Source organism: Gavia stellata, chromosome 1 (genome assembly GCF_030936135.1).
Source record: "Gavia stellata isolate bGavSte3 chromosome 1, bGavSte3.hap2, whole genome shotgun sequence".
NCBI classification, from domain to species: domain Eukaryota; kingdom Metazoa; phylum Chordata; class Aves; order Gaviiformes; family Gaviidae; genus Gavia; species Gavia stellata.
The window spans coordinates 29,486,719-29,505,819 of NC_082594.1; the positions used below are offsets into that span (position 1 = coordinate 29,486,719).

General features: G+C 41.6%; 1 protein-coding gene across 1 annotated transcript; it reads right to left on the reverse strand.

Annotated features, from left to right (window-relative positions):
* Positions 1-18,367, reverse strand: LOC104250977 (phosphatidylinositol 3,4,5-trisphosphate 3-phosphatase TPTE2). The gene is made up of 18 exons (XM_059820073.1): positions 18,306-18,367; positions 16,204-16,281; positions 13,857-13,904; positions 12,952-13,113; positions 12,417-12,536; positions 9,530-9,629; positions 8,635-8,698; positions 8,049-8,113; positions 7,419-7,479; positions 6,460-6,541; positions 6,289-6,377; positions 4,940-5,001; positions 3,895-3,975; positions 2,775-2,880; positions 2,019-2,116; positions 1,549-1,644; positions 983-1,053; positions 1-135 (listed from the first exon to the last, which is right to left on the reverse strand). The coding sequence occupies exons 1-18, from the start codon at positions 18,353-18,355 to the stop codon at positions 33-35; spliced, it is 1,536 nt and encodes a 511-aa protein (XP_059676056.1). The 5' UTR covers positions 18,356-18,367; the 3' UTR covers positions 1-32.
* Between the last annotated feature and the right edge of the window lie 734 nt (positions 18,368-19,101).

Here is a 19,101-nt window from a genome sequence, read left to right on the forward strand (position 1 = left end):
AATTTTACAGGTTTCCCTTCTTTCAGCTTCCCTTATGGTTCAATGAAGTTCACCTCCACAGCAAATGTCTCACTATAGACTTTCCATGTTTTAGACTTGTGAGGGTTATCCAGCTCATTCCTGGGAAGGTAGAGTCTGAAAGACAAAATTCAGTAGCATATCTTACAGCCTAAGAAGACATATTTTTCCTTTCAGCCAGTCAAGAGAACTTCAAGCTCAGCCCTGGAATACTAAATATCATCCCAGATCTTGAATTCAGACAGGTATCAGCCATGCCTGCACAGGGCTTTGGATCTGAAGTAGTCTGAGAAACATACAATCAACCTGATGGGTTTACTTTTTTTGTTTGGGTTCCCAATTAATTATATCTCATACATCAAGTTCACTGTTCCTCTGTCTAAATCTGTCAAGTTTCGTAGACAGAAAAAGAATTATCTCCTGTCTGTGCATTTCTACATCACTCCCCTAGCAAGACAGACAAGTCCAACTTTTGCTGGCTGGAGGTCCATCAGGAGTTTTGGTGAGAAAGCATGAGAAGCAGTAAGAAAAAGCCTTTCTTTGGGATCCCAAGCATCAGTACCTCTAACTCTGGTCTTAATGTTTGCCTGCTAAGCTGCTGAATGAGTTCCACCCTCTCAATCAGCTGTGCTATAGAGGATGGCAGAGTTGCCTTAGGGTTGAATAGTTAGCATTACCTTTTTGAAATCAAGTTCATTAACAACACTTAGAGTGCTGAGGAAAGAGTCCAATGGACTAAGATGATGAAGATAAAGAGCTCATGTATGTTTGAAACACTTGGCACCGTGCCAGCAATGTGTGCCAACTGCCTGCTCACAAGTTTCAATTGAGAGTTGGAGACCAGTACCCACACAGAAGCTAAGATCAGCCAGCTATCTCAGCTTTTAGTTCCACATTTAGGAACTCTCAACTCTGTTCAGACATGAGAAGTTAGGATCTGAAGGCAGTCACTATGATCACTTACCTGTTATTTTCAATAAAGGAAGTGTTGAACCAGAAGAAGAATGGGCAGTCATCATAGCCTTTTGGGAGATCCTAAACACAAAGACCTTCTTTAAGGACTCCATTAGACAATAGGACTCATTTTTTGCAGAGCAAGAGTACCTACCTGTCTTCAGTAGTTTGGTTTACAAAGCTACAGTGCCAGAGTCAGTACACTTGAAGAGCCCAATATCACACCCAGATCACTATTTTCACTGAAGTTATTTCAGGACTAGGTCACTCAAACTTAATATGATGAAGTAAGAGACCCATGTTAGAAACAGCAGGTACTCAACTATGACATCTTGGTTGTACTGTATGAACAGCCAGATGCCTCCCCTGCTGGCACAGGCTGATGTGGCAACATTTGCTGCATCACTCACTGCACAGAGGTGGAATAACAGCTGCTACAGCGGGGCCACCCCACATAGCAGGTATTACTGGGGGAGAACAGATTCTGCCCCACACAGCACAGCCAGCATCCAGCTGCAGTTTGCACTGAAGCCTCTCCTCATACTAAAGTGAAGGTCTTCATGCTGTTATACTTACAGAATGCGATTCAAATCTGACTTTCACATCACCACTTATAACAGGGCTGTCTTCCAAACCAATGACTACAGAGTCACTTTCAGAATCAAAGAAGAGCTGGATAAACAGAATAAGCATTACTTTTATGAAAAGTTACTGCAGAGAAACAAGGGACCAATTCATGACAATAACTAGCTACTCATTCATGGTATACAAATACAATAGCAGTGCTAGAATAATAGCCAACAACTTAAGCTACTCAGGTCGGAGTGAGCTATTGCATTTAATTGACTGCTAGGGAAATCTTTATCTTAGAACTACTTGTCCTGTGATTTAGCAAAGCTTAGCTTTTTCATTCTCTCAGAATTTACAGCATCCATTTATTTAGATAGTTTTATGTCCAGTATTCAACTTTTACAGGAAGACACTTTTGACCTCTAAGTCAGCTTTCAGCTTCTGTGACTCAACTGACAGTTTCATAGTACTCTCACCTTGCAGTTTCCTTGACTGGCACATACACATTCTAGTACAATTTGCTTCTTCACTATTATCTGCACCTTCATATCAGTTCCATTGCCTTTCCCAACTCCTAGGAAGAAAGAGTTGCATTAACCATAGTATATACATTAGCTGGAGAGACAAGTGGTCATGAAAACCAAGTGCAATCCTTTTCAAAAGTGCCTTCTCTCCAGACTACCTTGCTATAGACTTCAGAGAACTCAAATGCTAAAGGTAGCTCAAGATTCAGCAGTTGAAAGCTGTATTTTGAAGTAGCAGTGAATCCTACTAGTGGAGCAGGAACAGGCTAATGTAAAGTCTAGTTCCACTGACTGAACAAGAACAGCAGTTTGAAGTCCCCTTGAACAAGTAGTGCTGAACTTCTAGACTTTTATCAAAATTACCAGTACATATGTACAAAACCAGGTGTGTATATCAAGTTGAGAAACATTAGTGGATTCAGTTCCACACACAGAGTTAATCTCACTTGAAAAGTGATTCCCCTCCCAAAACAGAGCAGGTTTTATGTGAGCCACCATTCGACCAGACACCCAGAAAGTGACAGAACACATGGGGCAACTGCACTCCAAAATGCTCTTCATTGTATTTTAACTGTGCCATTTGAATTCTCACATCCCAGTGAGTCTACATTCCTATCATGGGCTTAGCAAGAGAGACAGTAGAGATCAGCTGCCTGTACTAGGAAACCATTACCAGATAGAGGAATGCTCAAATTCAAGAGTTCTTACCATGTATAGAGTGGATTTTGAGGTTTTTTATTTTGAGTTGTCTCTCTGGTGGGAGTTTCAAGTTATACTTGTTTTTCAGGATCTCATAATACCCAACATACCTACTCTGTAATGCAAAAAACCCAGACACATTATGCAGTTTCTGTACCCCACACAGACTAATTCTAGGAAGAAGTAGGATTAAATAGATCTTCTACACCAAGTTCTTAGCTCTAAATCCAAAGCTAAGAAGAAAGTAGCCATTTGTTCTCCTCCCCCTCCCCAGTTCAAACAATCCTCTAGGCAAATTCAACATCTACATTTTCAAGCAGTATTTAAACTTCATGTTTAAGAGGAATTCTGTACTTTTGAGTTCAGCAAGAAGGTGAGGAGCTTTTATATTGTAGCTTTTTAAGGGGCGGAATGTTTAGATGTACAGGATACTTTCATTTTACAGAAGCATATTCTGAAGGAGAGCTATACTTCCATTCTATTTTATACCAGTACTTCTGAATCTCACAGTACACAGTGAATCAAAATGAGCAAAGCCTCAAACTGTGGTCTGAGGCAATAACTTATTTAGTATTTCCTTGTGAATGCAGTCTCTAGAGGATGCATTCCTCCACCAGCCACATCAGTGCCATAGCCCTCCCCAGGCCAGGCTGCAGTGCATCCTTGATGAACAGCCCAATTGTCTTATAGGGTCATGCTCTGTGAGGGTGGACAAACACTGCCAACAGGTTGTCCAGAGAGGTTATGGAGTCTCCACCTGTGGATGTATTCTAGACCTGACTGGACATGGCCCTAGGCAACCTGCTCTAGCTCACCCTGCTTGAGCAGCGAGGTTGGACTGAAAGCTCCCCTAATCTCAACAATTCTGTTATCTTAGATACCATAATTCAGATTTGATGATATTACATAGAGAAAGGCATAAGGAACGTGCTTGGAGAAAGGGGGAAAAGATGCAGTGCAACCCTACCACTTGATAGTCTTCCAACCCTTAAAGAAGAGCACAGAAAGTTCAGGAGTTAAGCATTAGTAGGAACCTACATCTCTGAAACAAGGCAGAGGAGGTAGGGTAGCATAAGCACTCACAAGACTTGTTGGTTTGGTTACTGCTACTGGACCTGCTCAAGCTTACCTGGGATGGAGTTTCAACTCCTTGAAACTTGGTACTTGTGCTTCTATCAGTTCTTCTCTCCCCAAAGTAGTCCAGACTTTCCTATGTAGGAAGATAATTTCAAGGGTTAATATATTCATCCCATCACCATTCCCTTTCCTGAGAAGTAGATAGTAAACTAGAATTACACTAGTCAATTCCAATAAGGTAATGCAAGTGAAAATATCTAACAGTTGCTTTGGTACCTTCTAAAGGAGGCTTTTAACTAGAATAAAGTATAATTAGGAAGTCAGATCATTAAATCCATCATCCATGGAAGAGTGCTAATAAAGGTCATTGAATGAGGAAAGCAATATGCTTCTTAAGCAATTGCTTTAGAACAATCTATATTTCTCAAGTGGTCTGTGGCAGACCAAGCTGAACATTAGTTCGGATCCTCACAAACCAAACTCAAAGAAAAACAAGTGATTAAATGGATACATGCTCTGGCCAGACTACCTTGAGTCACCTGGGCCTTCTGCAACCCAGGTCTCCAGATTGATATACCAAACCTGGGATACTAAAGCAGTACATGCATCTGTCCTGGCTGGGACTTGCTGATCTTTCTCCTTTTCCCCAAAAAGGGCTTCTTGCTATAAAGCTGACAGTCAAGACAATTCTTGATGCCTCACACTACTTGAAGGGAAATTTGGGGGAAAAAAAAAAGCACTTAAAAACAGTGACACTATCCTTAGTAGAGCATGCTCAGAAGCCATCTACAGTTTAAGAAAGTTGTTGCTCAAGATCCTAGGTCTATTATGCCTCCAAAAGAAAAAAAAGTGGTTCAAAGTTGGTATCCTGTTAAATTCTACCTTCCCAGTTCTTCCTGATCAAGACTAGTCTTCATCAGAAAGGGATTTACATAGTAGCAAGATCTGCAAGAACTTTTTTGTAGAACAGATTGTTCACAGTATCCTTTTTCCAGTATAGACTTTTTGCAGATTATTAGTGCATTTCACCAATTAAGTAGGTTCTAAAGGGGCATTTTGAATACTAGAAGAATCAAAAAATAAACAGCATTTTTTACCTTTGCACTCTCAAACTGGTCACTGTCTATGAGCCAGGTACAAACCATTGTTCCAGTCCTGCCTGTTATTAGAAGTAAGAGACAGTTTGAACTACAGGAGTTCAACGGTATTTAGGATTATTTTTGTGATGATGAAGTTACAAATTTTTTAAATAGAAGAAATAACATGAGATAAGTGACACTAGAGTAGTCAAGTGCCTGTATTTCTGGGAAGAATGGGTTAAAGACAAGATACTGCAGTTTGTTAACTTGTTCCTTGAAAGCAGTCCCCACATTTCTTTGTAGTATTTCTAGAGATACTTAGGAAGCTGGCCAGTATCTGCATACTCCATTTAGCAGGGGACAGCATCAAGTACACACTACTAGATTAGGTTATAGACTGGCACTTGCCAGCGCTCCAAGCCTCAAAGAGTTGCTTCTCTGCTCCAACTTTTCTTCCACAACCATACTAAGAAGGCATCAAGACTGCTAGCACAAAGACTTCAGTATAGTCTCAGTTTTGAATTTAACACCTTAGAGGACAAGTCACCCCTCCCTACACTTGCTCTTCAAGCTGGTTTTGGCCTGCACGTAGTTTCAATGTTCAGTTTTACAAAACATTTTAAGCTATGCTTCCAAGTGGGGGAAAGAGCCTTCTTTATGTTAAGTAACCACCTGGTTTAAGCCAAGTATTTGCAGTAGTAACAGCAGGTAGCTAAAGATGTGGCAGATGTTTGCAGGGAAGTTTGGCTTACTTGCACAGCTATCTATGCATTTCAACAGCTCCTGTACTACTACATGTTGCGGATAGCACTTGCAGGTCAGCTTATGTGCAGTAGCTTTGACTAGCCTATTCCCATAAGGCTACATTGTATTCTATTACACAATACCTTGTGTGTCTTGATTTAAGATCCAGCAGTACCTACAACACTCTACCCACCCATCACAAGAAATTAAAACGCTTGCGGTATATTACAGTGCAGGATGTTCAGTGTGGGTGACTGGCTGCCAAGGATGCAAAGCAGTGTAACACTTTTGATAGTAGCAATTTTGGTTGCTCCCTATCCCCAGACTCTCCTGGGAGACTGCTGTCCCAGCAGTCAGGACAGCAGGAAGTTATTGAAGACCATTTTAAGAGATCAGATGCCAACTTAGATTAAGAACCAACTTGGGCTACCTAGAAATGGGGTTGTGTAATACTAAACACACAGCACTATACTGTTACTAGTCATCAATGTCTGCAGAATTTGTCAAGTTACACTCCAAACCCATCTCATGCTATGGCTTAAGGCCATACTTGCATCAAAGAAGCCGCAATAAGAATAACATTTAATTCATAGCATACACAGATTACACATGAGAAGCCCTACCTTTGCCTCCTTTACAGTGAATTGCTATGATGTTCTTTTTGTCTTGATTCATCCATTCACGGACACTGGCAGTGAATTTCAGCATGTCCCTAGATAAGAGGAAAATTAGTGGATCAAGGCAGATGTGCACATAGAACAATCATGATGTATGTATTTCTTGACAAGACTCACTGTAGCGCTGGGACATTGTGGTCATCAATAAAGATCCTTTCCACCCTGTAGTGGAAGTACTTGGGGTCGTAGCCTTTTTCACCTACAGGGAAAGATCCTGAGTTACACCAGGAAAGTGAATAGATTTGCAACAAAGCAAGTGGCTTGTGACACAACTGCTGGTCTGAGCATACACTAGTGTTTAAAGTACAGTAATAAAAATAGATCAAAGTGGAAAAACTATGAGGTAATTTGGCTAAAATCATGCTTGCTTAACTTCTAGTTTCGCACATCTCACTTGTAAGTGAAAATTAACCTCCAGGCCCAGATGGCCATTCCTTTCCATAGGGGTTATTTAGGGATCTGAAAGTTAATGTTCTGATGTACTGTCAGGGTCAACTACAGCAACAACCACCTACAAAGTGGTAAGGAGCTGCTAATACCACACTCCTCATCTGTGTCCCTTCATCAACCCCTCTGCTGGCTAGAGGACAGTTTTACTTATTGATGCTTCTATACCATACCTTGTCTGCTTCCAGCTCTGACGCTCTACTAAGAGATCAGAAGACAAAGGATAGTTGTTCTTGAAGTATTTTTCATTGTTTTAGCCACCTCTAAAACAGAAGAGCTTTAACTATTCATTCTTCTAAGCCTTCATTAGAAAGATGCTCCAACATCACCCCAAGATTTAGCTCAGGTTTAGTTGTTTACTTCTTTAGTAAGAGTTTTGGAACATTGATGCAGTTGTTCTGCATAAGCAAGGAAGTCTAAACTGCAAGGCATCCAGTATCTCCTTTGCAAGCTTTGGTACAATGCTCAAAGTCAATAACCACATTCAGGACAGAAGGTAGTCAGAGACAGCTGTTTACTTTTGACAGACTTTAAATTCTTGGAGATCTAGCATTGCCAGCATCATACCTTGAAAAGATGTTTTTCTGTTTAGCAGTATTTCAATATAGTCAGTAGCTAAACATACTTACTGCAGAGATTGTAGACTTTATAGTGGTCTGCATGTTTCGTGTCCAAAAATCTTGCAACTTCCTAAAGCAATAACAAGATACAAGTTCAGAGTAGTTAGGGCTCTACTCCTCATTTCCACTGCCACCTCATCCCCCACCCCCCAAGTGGTGTCAGTAACTGCATTCACAAACAGCCCTTGGACAGCAGGCCTTTCCAGGTTCTTGTCTGGAATAAAAGTACTACTGGAACTGTCTTCCCTGCCCTACATATTTATGTTTCCACGATATGAGACAGCATAGCTCTAAAGGGCATTAATGCAGACCTTTTAAACATCTTATTTAGATGAATATACAGTTCTCACCACTCATACTATTACTAGCCTGGGACAGAACTGACTTGATTATCTGAAGCATTCCCAAGGAAGAGGTACACACACTGGTGCTCTGATGCCCACTCAGAGATACATCTCACTAGGCTTAGCTAAGAGATTACAACACAAGCAGTGCAGCACAGTGAAGACCACCATTTAGTCATTCCAACCAGCCAAGACAGCAGGACTAGAATTGACTTGACAATCTAGTCCACATGCAAATTAGTGGGAACCTAAAAGCATTTAGAAATACTGAACTTGGTAGATGAGAGGCTTTTACCTCTATAGGGTTCCTATAGAAAGACTGCTTCCCAGAAGATGGAAATGACATTGCAATAATGCGATCTGTGGAAAAGACAGCAATCAGAAGCAACAGGGGGAACCCTCCCCACATGCAGGAACTACATGATTGAGAGAAACATTATTATGAAACAGCTTATTTCCACCCTAATAAGAACCATTTACCCATTTCTGAGAGGTTTTCTTCTGCATTTAGTATAGCTAGAGCAGGAGAATGATGCTTCCTGAAGCATCAACTACCATTAAGTGTCAGTCTCCATAGAATCACAGGCAAAAATACTAGGAATTAGTCAATGGTTTCTCAGCTCTGGTTCCCTAGGTCTCAGGAGAATTTCTATCATTACTACAGCATGTACCACCTCTCTCCCAGAAGGCTAATCCTCGAGAACAGTGTCAGAAACCCATATTTCGAAATCCCACAGAAAATGAGTAGGCCTTGTTTGAATTCATACTTAAGTTTTGGTAGTCTAAAACATTGCCTGTATTTCATGTCAAGCACTTATTAACTGAATAACTGGTGTTAGCAAGATGTAACATGCTGCAAAGTGTCATTTGCTTCTACAAACCAGTAACATAAGTGAGATCCAGATCAAAGCCATCTTTCATATAACGCCTTTTGTTTTCAGAGACCTGCCAAAAAAAAGAGTAGAGTTAGTCTTCCAAAGGAATGCCAAAGATCAATAAGTGTTGCCTGTTACTAGGAAAAACAACCATCTAGACTCTGAAGTTCAGAATGAGTAGGAGAGCCTCATTTTGCTATAGCAAAGTTCACAGCATTAGCCAAGAACAGCATTTATTGTGTTAACTTTTAGGTAGAAGCTCCATACAGAATTTTTACCCTGAAGTATCGAAGTTTATTCTAGTGGGATTAACACTGCAGATTCTTTGCAGACTGCAGCATGAATCTGTCATGGCTACTTGAGTGTTTGGGAGCTGAAGGAAGGAAGAAGAAAGTTAAGGGCAGCATAACCAAGACTGCTTATTCCTGAGCAAGAGGACATACTTGGAGCTTCAAGTACCACTTTAGTATCCCTGATGAAAATAAGAAGAGGCATTTACAATGGATAGGGCTTCAACAGCTAGGTTGTTTTGTTTTTACCTGGAAAAAGCAGCACAAGCATTAAAATTCTTATCTTCCCCATGTGAGAGAAAACAGTCTATGTACCACACAAATCAGAAATTATCAAGTGAGACACACGGTGTCAGAATTGCCTTGATACGCTGGCCTTTCAGGTCAAGTTACTGCTTACTCAAGCAAAGTTAAGAATTATTAGCTATACTGAAGTTGGAGGCAAAGCTCTAGTACCCTGTCAGGGGCGCTGAACAAGCATGCTGCTTAAGCAATATTATCAGTTGTAGACCAATAGGCTGTGGGCAGTCTTTCTACTCACCATTGATGGCTGCCTGGAGAAAGAGAGAGTTGGAAACAGTAGGCTAGATATATTTAAGAGGCCAACTTACCATTCTCCTGGTCACCACTTCAAGTTGCTTCTTTTGTGAAGCCAGGCGAAATATTCTTATTAAGATGACAATTCTCAGAACTCGGAGGAGAGTAACCATTCTAGAGGAGAGTCAGAGTCACCATGACAGGAAATGAACACAATTAAACTTAGATGTAAATATCAAAGCTATTTAAAAGCTGTTTCAGAGACAGTTTAAAAAACTTTGTTTCATATACTGAATAGGACTTCCCAGGCTGATTTTGGAGAAAGAATACTATGCTTGAAGAATACAATTGTTTTATTGAGGGTTTTTTGGGGAGTACATGTTCTGAACAGCTAACAGAACTAAGAAACCCCCTACTTGCTCAGACTTTCACAGGCACCTCTGCCCAGCAAGCAACAAATTCCTTAACACTATCTATGTTATTATCCTCAAATTCTTGTTCCTTGAAGCTTGTTCAAGTATACATTTAAGTGTAATTAGCCACCTGAAAAATAGCTTAAAAGAGAAGCTAGGCAGGCCTTGATTAAGAAACCTGAGAACAGATCAGTATAAACCCTGTGTTTAATCATTCAGCAACTTGAACAGATGATTTGGTTTGAGGAACTTTGAACTGCTATTGAACTTTGAAGCAGGCAAGATACTTATGTGAGTGATTCTGTGGAAGCAAAGGAACAGGGGCAGCTGCTTTTGCATACCCTTAGGGACTAGGGCAAACTAACATTCATTCCTTAGGGAGGTATGTGAGCATATACTTCTAAGGAACACATGCACATATTTCAGGTCCTGATACACTTAGGCAATAATCCTGGTGAATACCTGCAGTAAGGGGCACAACTATTACAGAAACATTATCCCATCACCTCCAGTTGAAGACAGTTTGCTCTCTACTGATATGGAGCTTAAAGTCAGCAAGACAAGGATGTCCTGGACACCTGAAGGAAAGCTTCAGTTTTTCCCCCAGCTCCTTCCTAGTTCAGGATCACCCTACTGTTTTCAAAACAGAGAGTTCCCTGGGAGGTGACAGCCAAGAAGTTGAACCAACACTGGAGTGAAGACTCCACAGCCCCTCTCCCCAGCCTGAACCACAATGGTGAGAAGCAGCTCCTCAAAATAAAAAGCAGTTTGCATTCTGCCCTTTAGGAAGTGAGTGATTTAAGCATTAGCTCACAGACTCGTACCCAGCTCCCATTCCTCAACGCCCTTTTATAGGTCAGACTTAAGGAAACGGGTAGCTCATCCCAATGCACACCCAGCTAGACCGGATTAGAACTAGAGACCATACCCTTCTAACAGGCCATGTTACCTCTATGGACCGCCACTGAAATTTCATTTGTCACACATGCTCTCATCCACATAAAAGCTCTCAGATTTTAATTATTGAAATGTATCAGGTGCTTTAAGACTGCTGTTTGCTTCTGAGGAACGTCTATGAGGAAAGAAGAGTGATAAACCCCAGGTAGGCTACTGGGAATTAGTTGGATTGTGTGGACACTACTGGAGTGCTAGGTGGGAAGACCATCTCATGAAGATTGGGGATTTGGCCAAGTCTGAGGTATCATCTAGTGCCAGGTAATAGTATTTTGGTCAGAACAGGACTGAAGAGCCCTTAAAAAGAGAAGTTGTACAGAGGGCCTCAAGAATTGCATGGGTGAGATGGTAGGCCCCAGCTGAGTATCTTCTGAGAGCATCAGTGTGAACTCCTTTTTATGCAACCCAAAAGCCTGTTCTAAATCCCCATCAACTTCAGCAAGCCAGAATACAAGGAACTTGCACACACCAATCTGCAACAGGATGGATCAGTGCAGGCTCTGGTTTGCTACTAACACAGCCTAGTAAAGATAACAGATTACCCTGTCACAGTGCTGTTTTTCCTACCTTTAACTGGATGCTGCCATAAGCTGAAAGCTGCTTTAGAAAAATGTGGCCAGACAGATGAGAAGAAATCATTGACCTCAGAGTAATGTTTAAAAAGACCTAGAAGGAAACAGCCTTTTATGATTCTGAGACTGCAAAAGCTATTCCTTTGACAGTTCTACTTTTTGAAACCTGAGTTTAGCTGGCATTTGAAGAGACAACTAGTACTTCCAGATGTTTGTCCAACTCTGGATTCTTCAATAACAAGACTTTGAGTTGGTTTCTTCTAGAAGAATTCCTTGTGCCCATTAGCCAGTTGAATTGTGGGGGGTGATTTGTTTTTTAAAAAAGAGCTCAACTTTCCCTGGCTGATGCAAGCAAGTTTCACTAATTCAAACCTAGCACAGATAGAACTACAACTCCAAGATTAGTTTGTCTCCATCAGGAATGGATTCTTCTCACAGGTTATCATATGATCAAACTACAGAAATCAGATGGAAATACGACTTGAATTAATTTATGCACATAAACAGCATGTTTCCCGTCCCCAGGGCATGGCTGAGAAATCCAACATAGTTACCATGGGGCTTTTGGGAAAGCAAGGTGGAGGAAACAAGACAGTGTGGCTACTCTTTCTATCTCAAGATCCATTAGATGGAGATCCTCCCTCAGTTGTCTGTTCCATTTGCTATTATAATTCAGCTCTTCTTTCTGACCTTCTTCAGACTCTCCTCTCTTTATCAGGGCTGCTGCACACCTTCCCAAAAAAATGCTTGAGTCAGACCATTTGATGGCCTCGCTATTCACTTCTAGTTACCCCAACTGATAAGTTTAAATCATCTCTGCCTTCAAGACAGGGACCGTCTACAGTATAACTGTAGACCAAAGTTAGGTGTCTCTATCCTTCATTAGTCTGCACCATGAAATACTATCACAGCCATATTCATGATCTAATATGCACCCATCTAGCTTAGATGTGCCCAAGAAAATTCTTTAGAAGACTATCAAGAAAAGAGAGCTCATTTAACAGCTGCCATACCATTCTTACCTTGGTATCTGATCTGCTGCAGCAAGGTCAGAGAAGGAGTATGTCATGTTAATTAATAGAGTGCCCACCACTATGAATGCATCCAAAATATTCAGTTTGGACCGGAAATAGTTCCTGAAGCTGAAACAAAGGAGAGTTTTAGACAGATGCCCATATGAATAACAAAGATTGACACACATCTTCAGGAAGAGAACCATTTATACAGAACTACTGCTAGAGACAAACTCTCCTGAAGTTGTTCTTAACACTAAGTACTGAAGACTCACTAATAAAATAATCTTACAACTGGTCTACACACATAAGTCACAGCAAAGCTGATGCTGTTTCCAACTGCTCATTTATACTAAAAGCACTTTACAGATTATTCTACAGAAGGCTAACAGCCAATATGCACAGCCAAGAAAAGATGTGGCCATTGTCTATGACCAGAAAACTAGCCTACAGGGCATCCATGTTCGTAGTCCAAGCTTGAAGTATTGCTTCCTTACTAGCCTGAGGGCTTGCCACACTGACTTAACTTTTGCCCATGTCTTACCCTTCAACAAACACCCTCAGGAGAACATCAATGAGGAAGAAGAGTGCTATTGCCAGAGAAACACCTTCAAGAATCTCTCTAACGCCCTTCTTCTTCTCACTGATAGCCAGATCCACAATCACGACTAAAATGTCCACAATGATAAGTACAACTCCAAATACTCTGCAAAAAGAAAAATACAACTTCAGAGGTAGGAATGAATCGCTAACATTTATTGACTGAAGAGCACAAGCCCAGATTTTTGTTTTAAGCTGTTCCAGGGAGAGTACGTCCTTATATACAGATTGAGGCCTGCTTGTATAAGCAGCTGAAGGATTCAAATTGCATTTTTAAAGTTATCTGCACAGAGTATATCATCCATGTGGAACTGTAGATTTACTTCAGACTCAGCTCTAGTTATTAACCCGTAATTCCACAGCTACCCTGAAGTGGTGCAAACCACATGTGTGCCTTTAAAGCATTCATGCTTTAAAGCATTCAAGTGTCAGTGCTGTCTTTCAGCTCACTCACCTTCCCTCCCACTTGTGACTTAGTGTAGTCCCTTAAAAATAACTATCTTTAATAGCTTGCCTTGTTGCAGCACCTAGACTGCATATAACTGACCAACTGATTGTTCAAAGACTGCCACAGCCTGGAGTAAGCCATTATAGAGCTTTTATCCAAGTCAATGGCATTTAAAGTTCTGACTTTCAGCTCTCCTTGGAGAATGTAGTCAATATCTGTTTATGGCTCCTTTCCGAATCAAAGTACTTTTCAAGTCACCCTTTCAGGAGTGATAGGGGATTCAATACTTTCCAGACAGAGCAGGTTGGAGTCACTGTTGTTCAAGGAACTTTCCAAGTTCTTACACCATAAATAAAGACTATTTCTACCTTGCCCATATCATTACAAGCATGATATTTTACCTGAATCCAAATGACATCACAAATGGGGAAATTTTCCTCCTAATTGCACTGCAGGAGAAGAGAATTGGTATCAAGACAAGTGACATTTTGCTACTGATATTAGCCATAAGAGCACTGTTACATTCTTTTGTTCACATTCTTTTGGTTTTAGAATTCTGTACAGTAGTGGGTTTTTTTAAGAGGAGATTATTCAGTTGCATTTATGAAGTATATAGGTTAAGACAGTACTTAAAGTAATACTTTGACCACTTGTTAGAAGTATATTTATGAATTACAGACCCTAGAAGTACAGCAGTACATACTTATGCATAACACTATTCACTGTCACAATTCCAATGACACTAGAAGTCTGGCTTAATGCTCAGTTATAAGCTTTAAGAAAGGGGCTTATATAATAGCTATTGGTCAAGAGGAAGATTAAAGGATAAACATCTCTTAAGGTATCTTGTTCAAGATACTAGCTTATTATGCTAGAGGATTTTTTTCCAGGGCTGGAAAAAGCTGCACTTGTTAATAGCTCCACTACTGATTCTGTGCTCTTGGAATACAGCAAGACAAATCCCTTTTCTACCTTTAAAAAAAAAAAGAAATATTGGTTTGGCTTTCAGATTGAAGACTCAAGTGCCTTTTAAGAAAATGAGTTACTGAAGCTAAGTTCTTCCAATTGTGAGAGGTATCTCCAGCTGTAGCAGGGTTCCAGCTCCTGTGTTCTGCCACAGAAGATCTGTTGCCTCTTTGGTGTACTTAAGCCTTCTAGTTTAAAGCTATGCCTTTGTGTAACTATCTTGCTAGCTGAAAGTCTTTTTAGGCTACACCAAGAACTAAGGTAGAAGCAATTATGTGCAAACCCCAAGTTCTGACATTTTGAAAAACAGATTGCCAGTCCCAATCTTGGGATTACTTCACTACCATAAGCACCAAGTCTTTTCTTAGACACTTAAAAGAAAACACCTTCTCCAAGTATATCACTAATGAAAGGTTCTGACATACTGACAAAAAAATACTGGTACATTCCTTTTGTATTGTTCACATATCTACCTTATCTTTCCTGCTATATACACAGTTTCTACACTTCCCCTCCCCACCATCATTAGAGATACCACTGTTACAGGAAGTCTTTGTCAGCTCAATAATGTATATTGCACCCCAGTGATCTTGTCTGAGCTACTTGTTTCCTCTAGGGTAACTTGAGCATTGCATTCCACCTGGTGCACATCCTTAACACCTCAATAACTTTAAGACAAGGCTGGGTATCTTTGTAGTGATGAGGAAGCATTTTGCTGGGCTTACTGAATTAGCCAATACTTCTCATTATTAAGTTCTAAAGTTTGAACTAAGAAACAAGGTCTAGCCAGCAAACATCTGCATCCTTAAGCAGGAAGGAGATACTTAGGTTGTCATACCCACTTTTGCCTTGGAAGTCAAGGGCGTGATAACAAGTCTTGTCTTGAAGGCAGCCTAGCATATAGGATGTTCTCCTTGCATTTAGAATGTCTAATATCTATGGAAGCACTGCAATAATTACACTAACAGTTTGCTGGTCTATGTCTTTGCCCAGTCAATCCTACAATGCAAGTGTAGGAAGTACGCCAAGAGTTCAACTTCCACAGTTTAAGGACAAGTACCTTTATTAGGTGCACAAAAGACTGAAATATAAATACAGCCCTACAATTTGGCCTGCCAACATCTTAAATCAGTTAAAGAGAATGTGGCACATCTGCTCACATACTTCGCTTAAAGCCTTTGTGAAATGCATTTGTAAATGCCAACTTCTGAATTCTAGAAAGACACATTGTCACATAGAAGAACTGAGATAACAGGCTTAATCTTACTGTTCTTGAGCTGCAGGAACAGAGAAACAAGTCTACTCACTTGTCACTGTTTTGACTAAGTATGCTGTAAGTTAGTAATCTGGTGACAAGAGCTAAACACTGTTGGAAAAGAACTACTTCAAGAACAGAATTAATCACTAGCAAGTTCAGACAGTTTGGTCTTGACAAGGGCATGATGCTATCATTCGCCTCAGATACTAATTTTCTCACCAGCATTTGTCCTTCTGTGCTCTCCCAAACTCATTCCTTTGGGAAAATTTAATCAATGCAGTTTGGACTATGCATTCTCCATAATATGATGGACTTGTAGCTAGTTCTTGGGTTGGGCTTTCATCTCTAGAGGTGTAAAGAAGCTTCCTGGACTTACTTGTGTTTATTATGTGCTACAACAAAGGTCAATGTCAAGTAACTTACTGGGCTTATCTCTACTTCAGCAAGCCATCTGCCTTCTTATTTTGGCTCAGAAGTTACCCCCAAAAGTGGAAAGCAAAGCGTTTAGTATATCATTAGCTTACTTGGAACAGCTGTCTGGTTCATTATCCTCATCACGACCATCATCAATCTTTACTGTGGGCTCTTCCGCTGTTGGAGAGCTGGCAAAGGAATAACACAAGTCACATACTGATACAGATGCCGATTTTATACATTGCTACCCTTTGTTATTCCAGAGAAAGGACTATTAACTATCAGCTGAGCAGTGAGCAGCAGCCTGAGCCAGAGCACAGGCATAGTACCAGAGAAAGAAAGACTTCCCATATGTTGGCACAGCAGAACCCCTTGGCTCATACTGACCAAGTTCCTGTTAGCAATCCATCTTTCAGAAGTTTCTCTTTTGGGGGAGGAAGGGAACAGATGTTTTCAGCAATAGGATAAAGGCCTTTGAAGTAGGGCATCCAAGAGTCTGCTGAGGACTTAACAGTCCAGACTCTGGAAGTCCTGGAAATATGCATATGCAAAATTGCTTCAGAGAGTCCAAAAGACATTAATGCTATTACTATAAACTACTTGTTCAGAGATGTTTTCACCAGGAAAAGCCATAGCACAGAGATGTTTTTGTGCAGGGCAGGATACCAGACCGGAAACTGGAAGACCAGAGCAGCAGCAGCTGAGCTAGTGCTAGAACAGCATTTTTTTGGGGTAGTGGCTGCTAGCCATAACTTCCTTAAAAGGGTCTCTTTAGATCAACTTTTTGTTCAGCCACCTGAGAAGCTTCAAAGGCCACATGATGACTTCAGAGAAAATAAAATGTAACATCCACATCCAGGAGTTTCTAATTCAGCCTTCTCCACAGAAATACTGTGCTGCATAATAGCACAGCCACAGTGTTTGCTCCATCTCTGGCATCATTGCTTCTTGGGCAGGAGCAACTACATTCACGTATTCAATATTGATGTTTCTGTGCTGCTCCGAGGCAATCTAGCATGTTTGAAGCATTAGCATAACAACTCAGAGGATCCAAGTATTCTTTCTCCTCCACAACAGACCCATGCACCAGTGCTGCTTCTACACTGTGGGCTAACCCCCTCTTAAGCAAAAGGTTCAATGATGCATTTCCTACAGCATCAGCAACCAGTACTGATGGTTCACCACCTGCACTCAGTATCAGGCTGAAGAGATGAATGATTCCCCACTCACCTCCCCCAACAATTTTGTTATTTAAAGCTAGTTTTTCAGCTCCAGTATCTCCAGACACCAGTATCGTCACTTTGTTCCTAGAACTGAAGCAAAGCTCTATTGATGTATGGCCATTCAGCTTTGCTTCCTAGCTCTCCTTATAGGATATTCATTTGGGAGTTTCCTCTTAATGTACAGCTGAAATGCTTCACTCATTAAAGCAGGTTGCTGCTGCTACAGCAATTTTGCTGCAGGTCACTTGCTTATACTTGTAGACACATGATGTGCACCAAATGCCACCTTCTTATCCTCTACTGTGATTAAAATAAGCCAAAATAAGAATGAGCAACAGTAGTGTTTTGTGTTAGGAAACCAATCTTGAACTCAAACAGAAAACAGAAACCAAGTCTGAGTACACTGTTTCCACTGTGCTCTCACACAAGAATTCAGTTCTAGATAATGCCTCCCTCAGAGGGAGTTTGTTTTGCTGAGCACTCTGCATCTACTTGTTGTCCAAGCTGGAACAAGCTCTCTGCCACAGGCTACTGTATCTAGTCTTTAACTACTAGGGTGGAAGAGAAGAAAGTGAGGATATACTAGAAGAACCAATTTCCTCCACACACTGAACTTCAGACTTGAGGCTTTTAAGGAGAGTAGAGCAAGATGCTCTTGCTCTGCAAGAGAGCTTGACAGTATTTCTGAAAGCTAGAAGAGAACAGGCTTTACTGCCATGAGCTTATTATACCAAGGCTAGGTGCTCTGTAGGTCTTAACTACTTACAAGAAGTCAGTCACAACAGCATATTTCTCTCACAGATGTCACTCCTCACAGACAACAGCATTTTAAGGGGGGGAAATATAAAAACTATATGCTATATAAACTTCAAGCACTCCATCATTATTCTCTTTGTTATATTTAAAGCATTAAGAAACTCTAAGCAGAGGACCACACACAGCATACTGCAATCCCAAAACCATACACTGGTACAGTTCATTTCACTCACCTGGATGCTTCTGTTAGCTCTGCCCCTTGTTCATACCTCACAGTTGTCATTTTGCCTGTTGTTGCTCTGCTGGTCTTAAGAGAAGCACATCTAGTTAAAGAGAGATCAGTATGAGAAACAGCGAATACCAGCATCCTACAGCAGACTCACGCTCACGTTACCAGCAGACAGAGCACAATCTTTATCTATAAGGCTAGTGAGAGTCAGTGCACTCAGCAGTGTGATGAAGGTTCTTTGACTATACCTAATACGCCACAGTGACAATAACTTTAAAACAGCATCTTTACCTCACGATGAAGCATTTTCCCCTGCTTCAAGCTATGAAGCACACAGGAGCCCCAGCTGGCACCTCTGGGAGGGCGCAGCCCCAGACTGCTCCGGCAAGCGCGGGCGAAAGCCCGGGGGAGCGGGTCCAAGCGCTCCCTGCAGACATCAGCACCTCCGCCGGGAGGCCCCGCACACCGTCCCCCTGCGTCTCTGCTCCCTTAGACCTGCCTGGGGCACAGCCTCACGGTCCCGGGGAGGGAACCGGCTCCCACAGCAGTGGACACGGCCCCGCCAGCAGCCTCCCCGCTCCCCCGGAGAGAAGCCGGCATCGGCAAGCCGCCGGCACCCCTTCCCGGCGGAGGCCCCGCAGGCCACCACACGAAGCCTGCGGCTCCGCAGCCCCAGCGAAGAGAGCCCGCCGTGATCCCAGCTCCCCGGGAGCTCTTTTTCCCTCCACGGCCCTCACCTCAGCGCGGCCGCCCACCTCCGGCCGCCAGGCTCAAAGTCGAGCCCGGACACCCGCCCCCGG

What these genes read in the sequence shown, in the direction of transcription:
- LOC104250977 (XM_059820073.1), bottom strand. Translation starts at nt 18,355, where the DNA reads ATGACAACTGTGAGGTATGAACAAGGGGCAGAGCTAACAGAAGCATCC. An exon ending in GAACCAGACAGCTGTTCCAA is followed by an intron (nt 13,905 to 16,203) that starts GTAAGCTAATGA and finishes CTTCTCCTGCAG; the next exon opens with TGCAATTAGGAGGAAAATTT. An exon ending in TCACTGTAAAGGAGGCAAAG is followed by an intron (nt 5,002 to 6,288) that starts GTAGGGCTTCTC and finishes TTCTAATAACAG; the next exon opens with GCAGGACTGGAACAATGGTT.